At 31.9% G+C, this 21137-nt stretch overlaps 1 protein-coding gene and 1 long non-coding RNA gene across 2 annotated transcripts; one reads left to right on the top strand and one right to left on the bottom strand.

Moving 5' to 3' along the window:
- Positions 1-8919: 8919 nt before the first annotated feature.
- Positions 8920-11118, bottom strand: LOC145792342 (uncharacterized). The gene is made up of 2 exons (XR_014331730.1): positions 10972-11118; positions 8920-9256 (listed from the first exon to the last, which is right to left on the bottom strand). It is a non-coding gene; the product is annotated as an uncharacterized LOC145792342 (long non-coding RNA).
- A 2262-nt stretch (positions 11119-13380) lies between these two features.
- On the top strand, positions 13381-20212 carry LOC114315785 (cryptochrome-1). The gene is made up of 5 exons (XM_028262396.2): positions 13381-14145; positions 15017-15235; positions 16865-17571; positions 18612-19423; positions 19886-20212. The coding sequence occupies exons 1-5, from the start codon at positions 13833-13835 to the stop codon at positions 19887-19889; spliced, it is 2055 nt and encodes a 684-aa protein (XP_028118197.1). The 5' UTR covers positions 13381-13832; the 3' UTR covers positions 19890-20212.
- The last annotated feature ends 925 nt before the right edge of the window (positions 20213-21137 follow it).

Raw genomic sequence — 21137 nt, 5'->3', positions numbered from 1 at the left:
ATTTTTTATTCAGATTTGATGAAAAAAGAAATGCACCGTTGGAGATGCTCTTATCAAGCGATTATAGTCTGTCCCGCCCCTACTTTGAATTATGTTCCGGGCTGGGAAAATCAAGAATGAGTTCATATTCGCTATGTTTGGCATGAATGGTTTGAGATAAAATAGTTAAAAATAAATAAAATAAATTAAAAAATTAATAAAATAAAATGTCACGTCTAAACAAGGTCGGTCTTGGGCATAGGGCTCTCAAAATAGACTTAAAAAGGAGTCCGCTCCTATTATAGTATAATATAATATATTAGGTATGTTTTAAGTCTAAAAAAAATTAAAGAATGCCCAAATTAATTTAAAATAAATTGACTCATTAAAAAATTAAAAGGCTCATTCAAAATTAAAAGAGCCTATTTTCTCTCCCTATCTAATTCCTAACGCTAACTCTTATTTCAATTTTCTCAAAAATTTGAGAGAAGCATCACAATAGAGCATTAACGAATTTCTAAAAAATTCAAAGTAGTAGCACATCACAAGTAAGTCTTTTTTTTCTATTTAATTAATTAAATATTTGCCTTGTCTTTTGCTCAATTAATTAAACTAGATTATGCAAGTATGATTGATTTATTTGCTTCTAAACATGCAAGAAAAGTGAGGATCTAGTAATACTTATTAGTTGTTGTAATATAATGCTAAGTATTTTTTGTAATTTTGATACAAATCTTTTGTCCTTTACCTTCAAAAAAAAATTTCGTTGAATGAAAAAAAAAATTATGTAAAGGATCCCAAATGATTTAATGATATTTATTAGTTAATTATCAACATTGGACCCCAAAAATCTTAGGGCCGGGCCTGCATCCAAATCATAATCATTTTATTTTTTTCTCTCATAAAAGTTTTAAAAAGTCAAAAAATATCCCAAATGAGGCTTTTTAGCCCCAGACTAAAATAACCAGAAAACCAAATACTCAACCCACATCCCAAACGAAGATATTATAATCTTAAGAATTATAGTATTTATAAAAACAAGAGATTATATGGTATGTTACGAATAATAATTTATAAGTGAAGAGATTTAAAAGATGTAATATGAGAAATAAAGAATAAAATTGAGTGTTTAGTCATATTATATTTCAAAAAATTAAAGTATATAAATATTATATATATATATAATTATATTTAATAGAGTGCTCACGCGATAAATCTAAATTTAAATTTTCTTTGTTCAAAGGTTTACGTGGTAAAATGTTAAGTCCATAAGGACAATTTTTTGCGAAATGACCAAGCTACCTTATTCTCCATTTGCGGTAGCTAGAGTCGTACTCGCGTTTGGTTTTTGTGGATCCTCTATGCGTCTATTTGTTCAAATTCCATTCTCTCCATAAATCAAACCCATTTTTCTTTCTCCTCTATCTTTCTCTCTCTATCCATTTCTCCGTTACTCTCTAAAATTACTCAATTGGTGTCTTCTTCGAACATGAAGAGACCGAGACTTCCGTCGATGGTGGTCTTGCTACTTCCGACGAATAAAGGTCGCCTCCTCTTCTTGTGGTTGTGGCGACAACGTTGATAAGGCTACCAAAAGCTACTCAAGCTCAATTGACCCCCATTAGTAGATCTCCTAAATCGACTCCCAGTCAGCGCTGACGATGATCGCAAAGTCAAGTTGATCACCGTTGGTCGTCTCTGATCTAATGAAATGAACCGGAATCAAAACCACCAACAGATTAAACAGATTAGAAAACCCAACTTTTCAAAACTCAAATAGATCAAGCACCAAAACCCCTAACTCAAATAGATTAGATCTCCCAACTTTCCAAAACACCAAATCCCCCAAGTTTTGCAGAACCCAAAAACGCGAGAAATGAGGGAAAATAAAATAAGAGAAGAGAAATGGCTCAAGTAGCGAGACTCAATCTTCAAATAAGGCCGATGGGATATCATATTGCCCTTGTTTTCTTTGTTAGGCTCCATTCATGGCGTTTCTCAATCGCAATTGGAGAAAACAAAGAAGAAAACGTTTTAGAACACTTTCTCTCTCTCTCTCTCTCTCTCTCTCTCTCTCTTCTCCTTTACAAATCCAGAACCCATCTTAACAGATATGATTTATTTTTATCTATCTTTGTATAAAACCAATGCTTGTCCTTATTGTTAGATTATACTAGAGGATTGTGGATGATCTTGATCTGGGAGTTTTTTTTTTTTGGATCTAGATTATTCTTTTTTTTTCTTTGTTGTTGTTGTTCTTGAGAAACATATTGCAAATGAACAGATTAAAAAAAAAAATAGATCTAATTGTCTAAAGAGATAAAGAGAGTGAGAAAGAGTTGAACAGATAGTGGGTTTGTGGAGAGAGATAGAGAGTGTGTGCTGAGTTTTGAATAGATATATTTTCAACAGATAAATTTTTTAACAAATAATTTCAACAGATAGATTTTTTAAAAAGTAAAATTTCAATAGATAGATAGATTTTTTGAACAGATAATTTCAACAGATAGATTTTTGTAATAGATTTTTTGAACAGATAATTTCAATAGATAGATTTTTGTAAACAATTTGAATAGATAGGTTAAAAAAATTATATAAAAGGATAAAATTAGAAAGAAAATATCATTGTAAACAACAAAAGGGACTTCACACCACAATGCTTTATATGTGTCATTCTCACTAAAAACAATTATCTAGTGAACCTCACACCTTACGTAATCTTGAGATTGGATTTATCAATAATTTTCTCTATCATATATATATATATATATATATACATTATTATTAAAAGTAATATTTTTCCCATATTTATGTGGCACATTATAAGAGCTTATAAGAGCTTGTTTTTTTTTTTTTTTTTCAAAGAGAGCCATGTCAATATATATTTTCTTATTTACATAGAGGGCAGGTTTGATTGGATGGATTAGAGTATGGGATTGAGATTATTAATCCGTGGGCCCAATTATCCTATGTTTGTTTTAACATTTTGGTTTAAGATTATTAATCCAACAAATTTGTAGGATTATTAGTAATGGAGTAGGGGTAAGATTATTAATCAAATGGATAATTTATCCTATTAATCCAATTGGATAGTGAATATCACACTAATTTGATAGGATTATTAATACCTCACTATTAGTCTTGTGAATCAAACATGGCTACAGAGTTCTACATATACCCAAACCTAATTTCAATTGGGAGATTTACCAATAAATCCCAAAATGTAAACTTATGAACCAATTGGTCCCATTTTTATTCTAGTAAACCGTTTAGTCCCATTTAATTGTGAGGGACGTAATTACCCTCATCTAACCGTTGCTCACAGATACACACACAGATACATACACACAGAGATACATATACACACACATACGCACAGATACACACACAGATACACACACACACAGATACATACACACACAGATACATATACACACACACACACACAGATACACACGCACACACACAGATACATACACACACAAATACATATACACACACAAATACATATACACACACAAATACATATACACACACACACAGATACATACACACACAGATACATATACACACACACACAGATACACACATAGATACACACATACACACACAGATACACACACAGATACACACATACATTACGAGGGGCAGAGACACACACACACAATAGCTAATCGATGCGATGCCATTGCTGACCGATTAGATCTTCCTGAGCTGCCGGTTCGTGCGCTGCCCACCGAGCCTCTGCGGTAGTCGGAGAATGATGCGCGAGCCGAAGTTGAGGGTAAGAGAGGCGACGGCGGAGCAGATCGAAGAGAAGCAGAGCGATTGGGCGTATTCGAAGCCGATCGTGATTCTGGATCTGTTGTGGAACTTCGCGTTCGTGATCGTTGCTTTGTCGGTGTTGATGGTGAGTCGGAAGGAGATCGATTTTACTCTTTTTTGTTGTGTGGAAGGGTTTGGAGGGAACGAAATCTCAGAGAGAGAGAAGCGCGGGTGGGCTTGCAACAGAAGGGGGGAAGAGTTGTAATGTGGGAGATGGTGAAGTGATGGTGAAGTGAGGGATCACATTGATGCCCCAACAGTATATGGAAACAAACAATAATGGGTAAAATCGTCCACACAGTTACATTAAATATGAAAAATAGGATCAACAAGAAATAAACTTCCCCACTGATAGGACTTATCCGAACAAAAGAATAAAGTTGGGACTAATTGGTTTAGTAGTTTATGAAATGGGATTTATTGGTAAATTTCCCATTTCAATTATACTAATTTTCCTATTTTATATGAACTTCATTTGACAAATATTTATTTTTCATATATTTTTCATGGTAAATTGAATTAATTCACAAACCCAATACCAATTTTGCATTTTACATTTTACATTTTTCTTCTTAATTTTTTCAAAGGTATTAGGATTTTTTTAATACTAAATTACTTTTTTATTTTTTATTTTTATTTTTTCTTATCTTCTCGTGCATTATTCTATACCTAATACCAATTCTATTTTGTGGATTTTTTGATTAAATTTTATAGTGATTCTATATACTCAATTATACTTCATTTCCCACATTATTTTATATAATCACACCTCATAGGAGGAAAAATCTGCACAACAATGATCTCTCGAGAAATCACTAAAGTTTGGATTTACTGCTTGAGTTACTTTTTCAATTGTTGAAAAGTAAGTTCTTTTATATTTTAACATCATATTACAGATGATCAATCACTTCACATATTGAGATGTATCCATCATTTAGATGTTGTCATTATTTTTTCTTTTTTGGTTTAAATGTTATTATGTTGTTCTTTCTTGGTTAGTCATTGTTGAATTTCTTTTATGCAGTTGATATTTTAATTTAATTAAAAGTGTTTATTTTATAATCTTATAATTTAATATATATATATATATATATCATATAAAATCATTATATGATAATCCAATTACAACATATTTATATTTAATTTTCTTAATAAATTTTATATAATTTCTATTTCTACATATTTTTATTTTCCAAATGAATATAAAAGACAATTAAATAGTTAGAATTACTTTTAATTTTATATTACTAATTCTTCTCCTAATTTAACTATTATTTTTAGAGTAAATTATTTATAAGTCCTATTTAGAAGACTTATACAAGATATGATCTTATGAAAAAAACTTATAACTCAATAGGTCCTGTGGTTTTCTTGTGGACACATCTACCCCCAATCTTAATTAATTAATAACTTGATTAATGATAATACCATATATAGGACATCTAATGTTACCATAGATTGTGATCATATCTATATGGTTAGAAATTTGAAATTCAAAATAACGTAATTAATGGCAATACTATTTATAGAAATCTAATTTTATCATAGATTATGATCATATCTATATGGTTAGAAATTTGAAATTCAAAATAACCTAATTAATGGCAATACCATATATGAAAAATCTAATGTTACCATAGATTGTGATCATATCTACATGGTTGGAAATTTGAAATTCAAAACGTAAAGATAACATGTAACATCTCATATCTAATGTGACATTCCCAAATCCAACGTGACATTTGCATATGTTTATGAAATTCAAAATAACTTGATTAATGGTAATACCATATATGAGAAATCTAATGTTATCATAGATTATGATCATATTTATATGGTTGGAAATTTAAAATTCAAAACATAAATATAACATGTAGCATCCCAAATCCGACATGACGTTTCCAAACCCGACATGATGTGACCTTCTCATATGCTTCTCATCCCAAACCCAATGTAAACGTAACATGTAACATCCCAAACTCACCATGATATTCCCATATGCTTCTCATTCCAAACCCAACATGACATTTTAATACTCCATTGTTGAATTATGAATAATGTAACTTCTTAAATGTAACATATAACATCCCAACCCAACCAATGTATTGAACTAGCATCAACCCCAACCCATCGTAACTTTAACATCGAGCGATGGAATTCAATCCACATTCAATTACAAACCCAAATCCCCAATAATTTTGCGCAACGTACTGTGACATGTACGTAAATATTGATTATAACAAAGACACGATACACATTCAAACACATATACAACCGCACAAACATACAAATGTCATCTACTACATGGTATATGTGGATTAACGTTACACACTAAATGTAACATGCATCGTAACACGATCATTCAGGTCCCAATGTATAATTGCCATCCTACGACGTGGTTCATATTTGACATCCAATTAACAACCAAAACCAAATACCCCAACTTAACTCTTGGACGTATCCACATCACCTCATACATCGAACATATCAAAACGTATCAACCATCACAATGTCAAATACACACATACAATCAGAATATTGGGCAAAGTGTACCTATTAATGAGTGCAATAGATTGCCAATACCCTATTAAAGATGGACAATCCACACTTCAACAATCAATAACAAACTTTAACAAAAAAATAAAAATAAAAATAAAAAATACCTATTCTCCTCAACCGATTTGAGTCGAAATTTGTCGAAGGAATCAACATACAACCTTCAAACTTCATCATATCATTGACCATATCCGCATCCATTTAAGCAACATTTTGAAAATGCACTAGAATCCCGCGATCAATGCGAAAAAACCTTGCACAGTCGTTACCTGTAAACTTGTCTTTCCTAAAAGCCTTCCTAAACGTGATATGATGAATGAGAAAATAAGGTACAATATGAAAACAAATTAGGGTATAATAATACACTAATATCATTTATTTACAACTCATAGGACCTTATAGGACACATTCCTATTTAAATAGGATTTTAAACTCTAAAAAACTATTCATAAAATTTCACATTAAGGCCTCATTTGGGAACAAGCTAATTTAGTAACTTTTTGGCTATTTGGCTAAAATATAAGCTAAAAAAAACTAGTATGTTTGGGATGACTTTTTGGCTAATTACGAAAAGATGTGCAAAAAGTAGAGAGAAAAGAGAATCTTTGACTTTTGGGTATGGGTTGTTGACTTTTTGGCTAATTTAGTAACTTTTTGACTTTTTGGCTAAAACAGAGCATTCCCAAACGAGGCCTAAATAAGTCTTCCAAATAGGATTTATAAATAATTTACCTTAGAGTTTTTTATTGATAAATCTCATCTAGAGATGTTCTATCCCAATAAGTCCACAAAGAAAAATTATAACCTAATTAGTCCCATGTGTTTATACTTTTATTCCATAAGGTCCTTTTTTCCTGATTTATATTTTTTATTGGACTATTATACCCTTTTATCTATATGTTGATATATATTATATACAAAATAATATACATGTTTCCCTCTGTTTTTGTTGTGGTAGGATTTTGTTCCTATAAGAGAGAAGACGATGGCACATAGTTCGCGATAGTGTTTCATTGCGATACGGTTTCATTCCTGTAGAAGAGAAGATGATGATTCAGAGTTTATGCTTTGTTTTTTTTTTTTTTTTTTTTTTTTTTTTTTTGCCATAGTTATGATTTCAACCAGAAATCAAATGAAGAGAATAGGATTTGAATCAAAGAAACAGGGGTAATGGCTTACAAACTTGTTCAGTAGATTGACTAAAACCCACATTCAACTGGATTGAATCAAAGGGAAAGATGAGATGGATTTGAATACTTGTTCTTCGAAGGTGGGTTTAATTTGATTTGGATTGGTGGAATGGTGAAATTACATGGGTTGTTAATGATAGTAATATAATGAAGCTAAAGATGTGGGTGATAATTTTTTATTTTCAGAGAGATTGAGTTTTTTTTTTTTTTTTTGATTTATAGTTCTATTGCTGCCATTTTTTTGGTTTTTCTGTCAATCAATGTGAATGTTCACATTTCATATTGTTTGGAAGTTTAAGAAATGAGTGTTAGAATTGTGAAGAATAAGATTTCTGATACAGTAATGTAGCTTTCTTTATAAAGAGATGAGGAGTGTTTGGTTTGATTTGGATTGCTGTAATGGTGGAATTGTAAGAGGTGTTAATAATAGTGATAATGATGAAGATGAAGATGAAAATTATGAAGATACAGAGGAGGATTTGTGTAATGGTTTTTTTATTTTTTGAGAGATTGAGATTTTTGAATTTATGATTATGTTATTGTCATTGATTTTTATTTTTTTGTTATTGGATTTCAATGTAGCAATGATTTTTTTGAGATTGGTAATGTGTTTTATATAAAAATAATATAAATGTTCATATTATTAATCCGTGTTAATATTCATATTAATTTGAATTGAAAATTTGTCATTGTGTTATCAATTGGTGTTAATATTATTCACACACCAATATAATATTGAATGGTAAATACAATGTGAATATTTACATCTGTAATAAACTATAATAAACATAGAACATAATGTGATTGAAAATGAGCCTCAACATAATTACGATGTGAACATTGACACCGACTTCAACATAAGAGATCAGATATGGATGTTCACAATTCATATTGTTTAGAACATTGTTTGGTCAACTGTCATTGTGTGTAGTCAATATTCTTTTGTTGATATATTTGTGGATGAATCATACACTTTGCATATGTAAAATGTGAATACTAACATTTGATATGTTTGGTAAGGGGTTGTACACCTAATTAATATATAATGTGAATATTAACATCTGTAGTCAACCACAGTATGATATGAATATTCACAATGCAATAGATAGATGTGAAGATTCACATTAATTCTAATATATTTGTGCATAGACCATACACCTAATTAATATATAATGTGAATATTAACATCTATAGTCAACCACAGTAAACATAAGACATAATTTGAACATTCACATTTATTGAACATAAATTACGATGTGAACATTCACACAAACTTCAATATAAGAAAACAGATGTGAATGTTCACAGTTTATATTGTTTAGCACACACAACACACCAACACCAAATATACCATCAAAACACATAGGTCTGTGAGAAGTATATCATTGATTTATATATATGTTGTCAAGTGTTTTCAACTACAAGTTATCAAAATTACCAACAAAAAAAAAAAAACTGACACTGTATTTTGGTATAGCTAGTCTATGGTGGACAACCCCAACCATCGAACAACGGAGTTTGCCTCAAATAGTCCAGCTGAGGATCCCAAAACCTGGTGCTTGTCATCAGTTTTACTAAGCTTGTAATATTTGATTGATAATTGACATGTCGCATGTCGATATGGGTGTTACTCTCTAGAGGCATGCTCTCTTCTTTGACATGATACTTCTCCCTCTTCCTCTTTGTGCAAAATTTAGATGCAACATCTGTTTCATAGACATGCACAAATAGTGAGTGTTTATATGAACATTAATAGAATTGGTAGGGTAGGCATGCACATTGACATTAGCACATCATTAGTCAGTGTGGATATTCACATTCAATGATATTCATATAAGCAAAAGCAACAAAGTACTATTTAGGTGACAAACATAATAATGTGAACATTCACATCATTAGAGATGTGAATATTCACATTACTGCTAGGGTACAAATAGGAGTGAGACAACACCAATATATGTTGATTTTTTATATTGACACAAACAAAATTTCACAATATAAGGGAAACAACACATGTGAAATGGCTAGCCTTAGAATGTGAATGTTCACATTGATTGTTACTCAATAACAGATAATCAACAAACAATACAAACATTGATTGTTACTCACATTACTGCTAGGGTGCAAATAGGAGTGAGACAGCACCAATATATGTTGATTTTTCATATTGACACGAATAAAATTTCACAACATAAAGGAAACAACACATGTGAAATGGCTAGCCTCAAAATGTGAATATTCACATTGATTGTTACACAAACATTTGAGACTACGAAACTGAGAATAAAGCAGATAATCAACAAACAACACAACAAACACCATAATGTAAATTTATAAAATGGCTAGCCTCAGAATGTGAATGTTCACATTGATTGTTACTCAATAACAAGAGAAACAATAAGATGTTATTATTTACAACATGCCTACAAGAATTCACATTGAACTAAAACAACGTTGACAACCATCCAAAATTAAGGTTGTAATTATTTGATCACCATAAATTACCAACAACACCAACAAGTCCGATATTGACATAAGGAGGGAGATATAATATACACCATAATGTAAATTTATAAAATGGCTACCCTCATAATGTGAATGTTCACATTGGTTGTTACTCAATAATAAGAGAAACAATAAGATGTTATTATTTACAACATGCCTACAAGAATTCACATTGAACTAAAATAGGGTTGGCAACCATAAAAAATTGGGCATCAACACCAACAAAAACAACAATCACAGAAAAATTGAAAAAATAATAACAATAATATGAACAACACATGCAAAAGTTCACATTGAACCAAATAATCATTCGATGATTATACAAACAAAAGAAGAAAAAATATGGTGGCTCACTCTGTTTTCTTGGAAAGAAATAAATGGTCAAAATGGGTGATTCACATCAACACCAACAAAAACAACAATCACAGAAAAATTGAAAAAACAACAACAATAATATGAACAATACATGTGAAAGTTTACATTGAACCAAATAATCATTCGATGATTATGCAAACAAAAGAAGAAAAAATATGGTGGCTTACTTTGTTTTTTAGAAAAAAATAAATGGTCAAAATGGATGATTCACATCAACACCAACAAAAACAACAATCATAGAAAATTTGGAAAAACAATAATAATAATATGAACAATACATGCGAAAGTTCACATTAAACCAAATAATCGTTTGATGATTATACAAACAAAAGAGGAAAAAATATGGACGTTCACTCTATTTTCTAGAAAGAGAAAATGGTCAAAAATGGGCGATTCACATCAACACCAACAAAATCAACAATTACAGAAAAATTAGAAAAACAACAACAATAATATAAACAACACATGTAAAAGTTTATATTGAATCAAATATTCACTTGATGATTATACAAACAAAAGAGGAAAAAATATGGGCGCTTACATTTGGTCCACATCTAGTCGGTCGATGTAAACTTTCACAGAGTTGATTTTTCACTTCGGAGTAGGGTTTCAATCGCCGACAATGACGTGACAATGGTTGGATGCAGAGATGATGAGAATCGCGATGGAGGATTCAAACAATGAGACGATGAGAACTCGTATGGAAATGAAGGTTTTCTGAAAGTCTTGCCGTATATTTTGCAATTTGCTCATATGTTTTTGTGCTGTGACGTTTTGAATGGAAATAAATGCTCAAACATGTGTAGGGGTGTTTTGGAAAAATTGCTAGGTATGAGACTTATTGGAATAAAAATTGCTAGATGGAACAAAACCTAGAAAGGGGATTTATAAAAAAAAAGCTCCCTTTACCTTATTTTTAATATCAAAATGAGTATCATTTTACTATTTTAGAATTTATTATATATCATATAAAATTGTTATATAATAATTACACTTTTATAATACGATAGAATTAAAATTATCAAAATACATAAATAATTTAACTAAAATTAATATATATATGCATATATATAAGTATTCACGTAACAATTTTATAGAACGATAGTACCAATATTATCAAAATAAATATTTAATATCATATTTTAATTTTAAATTAAAATTAAAATTATTCTTTTATAACACATATTATACCATTAAATACTTTTTAAAAATAAAAATAACACGTATATTGTACATATCAATTACTAGTTTAATAAATATTATCGAGAGATGGGGATGGGGAGAGAAAATTTCATTACCGACTTCTCATCGAGGTAGGAAAATTCGTATGAGATAGGCTCGGCAATGCAAGGAAATAGAGAAATTGTCATTCTTACATAACACGTGATCATCTTATCTACAAAATAAAAAAATCAAATAATTATGTATTATTACTATTTTAAAAAAAAGAAGGAAAGTTACAAAACAAAAATTCAGAATTTGATCTTCATAATAAAATAAATTTTTAATTTTTAATTCTGTTAATTTAAATTTAAATTTTTTGATTTATTTTTAATTTAAATCATTTGTTTATTTTTATTAAGTAAATTGACGAAAAAAAGTATTTTAGCATTAAACTTAATGTAAATATATATAAAATGTTTAAAATATCATTTTTCATTAAGTTTAATGACTAAAATATATTTTTCTGTTAAGTTTACTTAGCAAAATATATAAATGATTTAGACTGAGAATAAATTAAAATATTAGATTTAAATTGATAAAATTAAAAAAGAAAAATTAGTGAAACATCCCTATCAAACTTTGTATAGTATGGGAGGTTCAAGATTTTTTTTATTAGTTAAGGTCCCTTAACATTTTTACAGAGAAAATTCGACTTAGAGAAATTTTGTCCAACTCAGAGAAATTTCACCTGACTAAAAGAAATTTCGGCCCCAACTCAGAGACATTTCAAAATTTCTTTGATATGATCATAGAGAAATTTCAAATTTCTCTGTGAAAATTGAAATTTCTCCGAGTCAAGTAAAATTTCTCTGAATTGAATTTTCTCTGTAGAAATGTCAGGGATCTTAACTACTATAAAAATATTATATGCTTTTTATCTTATAAAATCTTAATATCACAAACCTTAAAAAAAATCCCAATTAAAAAATTATGATTTATTTTATTACAATAATCAAATTCTGACTTTTTTTTATTATAAAACTTTTCGTAAATATATATATACACTACGTGTACTATAAGTTAAACTTACTAGTTATTACCTATTTATTATTCACCTTATTTGGTTTCAATTGTTTAGATTAATTTTTTTTTTATTATTTTTCATATTTTCTTTTATTTTTACTTAATTTTTTTAATATTTTAAGTAAATTTTTTTATTTTTTAAATGCACCTAATATAAATACACTTAAAAAGTATAAAATTTGTGATTTTTTTTAAAAAAAAATTCACCAAATATCAAAAATACAAAAAAAAAAAATGACATTTCAATATATTTTATTATTTTGTGTATTTATTGATTTTTTTTATAAATATTTTATTTTTGAAAATATATCTAAGATATATTTAAAAAAATAAAAAAAAATTATTTAAAATTTAAAAAATATTCATTAAAAATAAAAATATATAAAAAAAAACTCAATTTTTATAAAATTAAATTTAAAAAATTGAAACCAAGATGTTTATTTTCTTAAAAACTTGGGCTAAACGGGGCTTTTTTGGCTATTTTAGCCCCAAAAGACAAAATAGGCTATTTTAGCCACAAAAAACAAAATATCACATCCAACCCATAATCATTACATTCTTCTCTCACAAAAAAAGCCAAAAAAGCCAAAAAGCCAAAAAACTCTTCCCAAACCAAACTTTTTAGCCCAGGCTAAAATAGCCAAAAAAGCCAAAAAGCCAAAAAGCCAACCCACTTCCCAAACGGAGGCTTAGTTTATTCTGTGCATATGCATAGGATAAGAAAAATAAAATGAAAATCTAGAAAACAAAAGTTGTGGCTGCAAATTGCCTATCAGTTTCTAGTATATCCCCCACTCCATCAACCAATCCCCCCTCTCCTCTCCCCTTTCTACCCCTCCACTTCTCTTCTCTCTCTGAAGTGAAGGGTCCTTTTGGTTGCCATTGTCAATAAACTCAACCCCAAATTACAAGGCAAAATAGACTCACCCAAAAACTGGGAAAACAAAGTAAACCCACAAGATAAGTGTTTAGTAGCATATATTTGTCTCTTGCTCATTCCCCAAAATCCTCTCCTAATATACAAGATTAATCACAATCCCCTGCTATCCTATCTCTCTCTCTTGAGAGAGAGAGAGAGAGAGAGAGAGAGATTATACATATAGTTCAAAGTGAGTGTTTTTGGATTTGGGCCTTGGTTTTTGGAAAAATTGGAAGATGTCAGGACGTGGGTGTAGCATAGTATGGTTCAGGAGAGATCTGAGGGTAGAAGATAACCCAGCACTGGCTGCAGGAGTGAGAGCAGGGGCAGTGGTTGCAGTGTTCATATGGGCACCTGAAGAAGAAGGCCACTACTACCCAGGTAGGGTCTCTAGGTGGTGGCTCAAGCACAGTTTGGCTTACCTTGATTCATCTTTGAAGAGCCTTGGTACCTCTCTTATCACCAAGAGATCTACTGATACTGTCTCTACTCTCCTTGAGGTTGTCAAGTCTACTGGTGCTACTCGGCTCTTCTTCAATCACCTATATGGTCAGTCCCAAATTTCTCTTATGGATCATCTTGAACATGAAAATTGACCTTTAATTAATTTACTTGGTTTTCTTTGTATACATTTTGGGCATTTGTTTAGTCAAATTTAATTACTTCATGATATTTTAATTTGATTTTCTCTTCTTGCCTTGGAATCTGAGACTTTAGGTTTTATATTCTTGTTGCTTGTTTATTTACCAATTTTTGTTAATTCCAAGATTGTGGCTTATGATGATCCTTGGGTAGATTCGAGTAGTATCTTCTAAATAATAATTGCTTCTTTTCTTTCTCTCTCTTTCCTTTTTTAATTGATTGATTTGCGTCAATGATTCTGTTTGGTGCCCCTGATAGGAGCTGCTTATATATTATGAAACAAAAATAGCTTAAATAAAGTAAAAAAATATGATTATTGGGGGGAGTTGAGGGAGGGTTGCTTTTAGTTTTTAATTTCTTATTATTGACTTTAAGCTTGAAAGCTTTTAAGAAGATGAACCAAGCGGGCCCAATGTTTACTTTTTGTTTTGAGCTTTGATCATAATTTTGGGAATCTAGCATGGCAAAGTGTTTTTTCCATGTATATATGGTAATTGTGCCCATCTCAAAGTAGTTGGGATTAGCGTTTGTGGAGTTGACTATGGTAGTCGTTCCATTGTTACTTCCATCTAGATTAATCAGTTCCTCTTGTTAACCTGTGAATATCTTAATTTAATTTAATATCTTAATTAAATTTTAGCTGAAATATGTTAAATCTATAATTTATTTGGATCATGAGGTTTTTCTGATTTCCTAAGCTGTTGATTAGCAAATAAAAGTTAGTCTTGCCATTTTATGTCTACGTCTCAATTACATTTCCTTTTTCCTGTTGCTTTAGATCCCTTTTCGCTCGATAGGGATCACAGGGCAAAGGAGGTTTTAACTGCTCAAGGCATAGCCGTGCGTACCTACAATGCGGATTTGCTCTATGATCCTTGGGAAGTTCATGATGATCAGGGTCTCCCTTTCACGACCTTTGCTGCTTTTTGGGAGAGATGCCTTAGCATGCCTTATGATCCTGAGGCTCCACTTCTCCCACCTAAGAGGATTACCTCAGGTGTGTTTTCTTCAAGTAGTCTTCTGTAACATTCTTCTCTGTATCAACTAGACTGTCATATTTTATTAAATTCATTTATTATAGAGATTGACTAAGATTCAAAATAAATTCACTAAAATTATTGTCTTCGAAACTAGAAAAATTATGATTGCTAGACATTTTGGATCATGGATTACTGTGTAAACTGTATTATGCTTTACTAGTGTAAATCAACATTAATTTTCTTTAATTGAACATCCTTCAATCAGAGAATCAAGCTAGTTGGTGAGGTTTAGCATATATATATATATATATATATTTTTTTTTAATGACCCAACAATATCCATCACAAGTGATAACTGAGATTCTAATATTTTGTTTGGACCAAAATCCATTGTACTTTAATATTTAAGCAGTTTGACCCAAGAAATATGTTCAGGCAACAGTCTCAGAACCTAGCAACTCAGCCAAAGTATCTATTTGCATCCATAATTTTAGGACTAACAGTTGATGGGAATCATAAGAAAAATCAGATCCCATAATAAACTGACAATTGCTAAATGAACTTTTTAGAGACAAAGTAAATGAAAACAACCCGTAATGAGTGTTTTACTTCATTAGACATAAAATTATAATATTTCAGAGGTCTAGGAGCATACTACTGAATTTTTAGCTTTCCCAGCAAGTTTTTAACGGTTTGTAATTCTACTGAAGAAACAATAATTGAAAGGCTCATAAGATCCCCAACAAGAACTGGATTTCCTAAGGATGCATGAGCATTAGGGACTGTATGCACAGCTGTCCAATGCAAAGGAGATGATGACACACAAAGTTTACAGGGGATAGTACGAAAAACTAGCAGACCAACTATTAACAATGCATACATATTCCTTATGGATTGTTAAATGATTAAATAAGGACGAACTATATTTTTTTAACAGTATTAATAAACATGATATCCTCCTTGGTTACTACAACAAGGATAATGTCTAAAACAATGATATCCTCCTTGGTTACTATTTTTTTTATTTTTATTTTTGCCTTGTGGAGGTTTTAGTGGGTGGGGAAAAGAGAGTTTGCTAATCCCTAAATCAGATTTTTTTTTCCTGTTGTACCACTACAAATATTGTAATGAAGAGCGGGAGTTGGTTATTGGGAGATTGGCAGCATAATTGAAACATTTCAAAGTCAGGATAATTGGTTTTGTTTCAGTTATTGTCAATTTTCTAGTTTTGCATTTTTATTTTTCTCACTATTTGGTTTTCTATACTTCTGATTCTTCTTGTATGTTTTTCTCTCCATATTCCAACTTTTTTAAAGTAACATGTGGCTATATGGTGGTTAAAAATAAAATAAAATAAAAATTGGTGGATTTGGTTGACACAGTAACTATTTGATGTTGTTTAGTGGGAATAAAAGCTTTCTTTTATATAGTAACAGCTACAAACATACAACAGAAATTCAAAATAATCCTGCTAATGAGTTAATAGATTTCAGGATGGAAAAATGTGTAGTTATGTGTAATCTAGCGTCTATATGTTTACTTATATAAGGTACTTCAACCCATTACTTAATGATTTTTCGAATAACTGCTCTCCCTCATTTTGCTTACACAATTTGTACTGACTTGCATTGCTCACATCCTTTCAGGTGATGTTTTTAGATGCCCTTCAGACACACTAGTATTCGAGGATGAATCAGAGAAAGGAAGCAATGCACTTCTTGCGCGAGCATGGTCACCTGGGTGGAGCAATGCCAACAAGGCATTAACTACCTTCATTAACGGACCACTTATTGAGTACTCCATGAACCGTAGAAAGGCTGATAGTGCTACAACCTCATTTCTCTCTCCCCATTTACATTTTGGGGAAGTGAGTGTCCGCAAGGTTTTTCATCTCGTTCGCATTAAGCAAGTTCTGTGGGCTAATGAAGGGAACAAAGCTGGTGAAGAGAGTGTCAATTTGTTCCTGAAGTCCATTGGTCTAAGGGAATATTCAAGATACATGAGTTTCAACCACCCTCACAGCCACGAAAGGCCTCTTCTTGGGCACCTAAAGTTTTTTCCTTGGGTCGTGGATGAGGGGTATTTTAAGGCGTGGAGACAAGGTAGGACTGGCTATCCGTTGGTGGATGCTGGGATGAGAGAGTTGTGGGCCACAGGTTGGTTACATGATCGAATAAGAGTCGTCGTGTCTAGTTTCTTTGTGAAGGTTTTGCAGCTTCCATGGAGATGGGGGATGAAGTATTTCTGGGATACCTTATTAGATGCGGATCTCGAGAGTGATGCTCTTGGTTGGCAGTATATATCTGGTACTCTTCCTGATGGTCGTGAGCTTGATCGTATTGATAACCCACAGGTAGTTTGCTTTTTTTTTTCAAAAAAAAGAAATTAATTTGGTTTACTTTATGTTTGGTTTTGTGACTCTTCTTTAAGTTGGGGATACACCAACACATGTTTTCCAAATCACTATAACTGAAGTGTGCTCTATTTTCATACTTTAGCTACCCTATGAATGGGACATGCCCGCAGCATTTGTGACTTAAACCATCAATAGCCTTGATCCTAAGTTTATTGCATTCTATTAATGATAAGATGATCAAACCATCACCTACAATTTTTTGTGGTCTATGCTTTTATTTATTTATTTTTTTCTTGATGAACATTTATTGAAGATTAAGAGTGTCTGGAGATTATGTCCCACTGAACTCATCGTGGTAGGGGCTGTGAAGCCTGCTTATGAGGTCTTGGGTTCAAACCCCCGCCCTCCCTCGCACTCCCCCTCCCCCTCCCCCTCCCCCTCTCCCTCCTGGCCTCAAATAAAAAATAAAATAATAAAGCTTACGTCCCACTTTGTGCAACCAATGGATGAAACTTGACTGTGTTTAAATTCTAAGATGAAAAATTTAGAGAATTTCTGTTTGGTTGTAGCAATTCTTTAATCCACTTGAAATCTTAACTGTTCTGTAATAGATGAAGCTCAATGGTGTTGGGATTATCAAACATACTGTGATTTTAACATGCCTGTCACTGTCAGGATGGTTTTATTGTACTATTTCAGTATTATGGCTTTATTTGATACTTTTCTTGTACATCGCAGTTCCAAATTCAGAGAGTTTACACTGTTTGTCGAAAATAATAAAATAACTAAACGAAAGAACATTATAGAATGTCAGATCAAAGTCTTGGGTTTGTATTGCAAATTTCTTTTGTTAATACAGTTTTTCTCCAAACATCTTCCTTTGTTACTAATTTGTGTAACTTAATTCTCAGATCTTATGAAAAAAGTTAGGATAAGTAAACCAAGAGTTTAATTATTTGAATTTTTATTTTATTTTATTATGTGATAAAAAATGTCAGCAGAGTGGAGTTTCATATTTACTCATTGGTTTTTTGCAGTTTGAGGGTTACAAATTCGACCCAAATGGAGAGTATGTACGCCGGTGGCTGCCTGAACTTGCTAGACTGCCTACTGAATGGATACACCACCCTTGGAATGCACCAGAATCTGTACTCCAAGCTGCTGGAATTGAGCTCGGCTCCAACTATCCTCTTCCCATTGTAGAAATAGACGCAGCAAAAGCCCGGTTGCAAGAAGCACTTTCAGAGATGTGGCAACATGAAGCAGCTTCAAGAGCAGCACTTGAGAATGGAACTGAAGAAGGGCTCGGAGAATCCGAGGCATTGCCCGTTGCATTCCCTCCTGACACACAAATGGACGTCGACGTCCATGAACCTGCAAGGAACAACAACCCTACAATGGCCCGACGGTATGAGGATCAGATGGTCCCCAGCATGACTTCTTCATTGTTAAGGGTTGAAGAGGAAGAAGTTTCTCTTGATCTCAGAAATCGTGCAACAGACAGTAGGGCTGAAGTGCCAACGAATGTCAATGTAAATCAAGAACCGAGGAGAGAAGTACTAAACCAAGGTGTTATGCAATTGCAAGCAGTCCGAAGCAACGCAACTCCACCACAATTTAACATTAGAATAGGTCTGCAAAATGCTGAAGATTCCATGGCAGAATCTTCTAGTAATAGTAGTAGGAGAGAAAGGGACGGAGGCGTAGTTCCCGTGTGGTCTCCCTCGACTTCTAGTTACTCGGAGCAGTTTGTGGGTGAAGAAAATGGGATTGGAACTAGTTCATCTTTCTTGCAGAGGCATCCACAGTCTCACCAACTAATGAACTGGAGGCGGCTTTCTCAAACTGGGTAAACTAACAATAGTCCTGTTTGGTGTAGTTTTTTGCAAGTTGAAAACTGATAATCAGAAAATATAAGCTAAAAGCACTCTTTTCTCTGCTTCCCAATAATCAGTTTTTTTCAGCGTATATAAATTATTTCTGCTTCTTAAGTTGTAAGCAGAAATATAATGAAATCATTTTTCTTATTGTTTTCTCAGACCCTGTTACTAAGAAAGCTGTTCACTTCTTGAAATATCCTGTACATGTAGGACGAGAATTTTCATTGTTCAAATGGAAATACTGTCTCCATCACTATGCCTAACTAAATAATTTTCATCACAGATAAAATTCAGAATGTGCTTCATTCATTACTGTCTGTGACTAGAACTGTCACTGTTACTTGAACTATGAATGTTTTATCCCTATCATTTCGCTTTGGATCTTCACTTTCACTAGACTAAAAAATTCTAAATTTTATGCTTGCAAACAGGTAATGTTTCTGCATTACGACACAAGAAGCTGGGAAATGGAGAATTCTGGATCATACCGTGGAGACATATTTATTGACCGTTCTTGCCCGGTCTGACCTGTCCAGCGGTTGGCCTCCACTATATATGAGATTTCAAATTGGTGTAGGCTCGTCGTGTCTATCCTCTTTTGTCTGTATCCTGTTGTACCATATTTGTAGCTCTGCTGTATAGTGAATGTTCTCATAAGGGGAGAGAATAGAGATTAGAGATCTGTGATCCTCCAATAAACTCAAGTTTGTGCTTTTTCATTTTTATGAAGTAAACAATAAGCAATCATGTTCATATAACCACTTTTTTTCTTGCCTTTTTACATAATCCATGGAGGCATAGGTTTAAAGAAGTATGTTTTCTTGGGGATATATATATACTAGTTTGAGAGCCTACAATTTACGCTGTGTTTTGGCTTTTAGTACGATAAAAAAAAACATTAATGAAAAAATTAAAAATAAATTTATTTTGTGGACAGCGAAAATATTTTTTAGACTAATATCTTAGCAATGCCACTATACTATCACTTTCACTTACTCCACCACACCACCACCACCAGTAGTGGTTCAAGATTTTTGGAAGCCTAGGGTTTCGTTTGGCAAGTGATTTTTTTAGTCAAAAAGTTATAAAAAAATTAAAAAGTCAACAATCTATACCAAAAAATTAAAGATTTATTTTTTTCTCTATTTTTTGCACATCTTTTCATAAAAAATCAAAAAGTCATCTCAAACATATTAATTTTTTTTACATTATATTTTAGTCAAAATATTAAAAAGTTACTAAAATAGCCTGTTCTCAAACGAGGTCAAAATATCAAAATGAGACCTTACCTAATGAACACTCCGAAAAATTGGGCCTTTGAGATAATTTTTTTTGAAATTTTCTTGTGGGCTTTGGGAGATAGTTTAAATGACTAATAGTTGAGTTACCTCTGAACTCTTACATGATCACAATCACCACCATCATTTTCAACTCCACCACCTCACCATCACCTCCACTGTCCATCCACCACGCCACCACCAGTACCACCACTAAAGGTAGCAATCAAACATAAGAAAATGTATTTTATGGAAAGTGTGCTTTGAAAAATGTTTTCCGTATCTGGTGAAAGAAACAATGTGTTAACTTTGCATTTTGAATTTCTTGTTTGAGTGCCCCAAAATTTATATGTCCTGTTCTATAATTGCAATAATTAACTAGAATTGTTTAGGGAAGATTATATAT

This window comes from Camellia sinensis, chromosome 6 (assembly GCF_055761805.1).
Source record: "Camellia sinensis isolate YWXY chromosome 6, ASM5576180v1, whole genome shotgun sequence".
Classification (NCBI taxonomy): domain Eukaryota; kingdom Viridiplantae; phylum Streptophyta; class Magnoliopsida; order Ericales; family Theaceae; genus Camellia; species Camellia sinensis.
Note: the sequence above shows the minus strand (reverse complement) of the source record. Positions and strands in the feature narration are given on the sequence as shown.

Excerpts from the sequence above, each read along its gene's own strand:
- LOC114315785 (XM_028262396.2), top strand. The coding sequence starts at position 13,833 with ATGTCAGGACGTGGGTGTAGCATAGTATGGTTCAGGAGAGATCTGAGG. Across the intron at positions 15,236-16,864 it reads ACCTAAGAGGATTACCTCAG|GTGATGTTTTTAGATGCCCT; the intron begins GTGTGTTTTCTT and ends ACATCCTTTCAG. Across the intron at positions 17,572-18,611 it reads ATCGTATTGATAACCCACAG|TTTGAGGGTTACAAATTCGA; the intron begins GTAGTTTGCTTT and ends GGTTTTTTGCAG.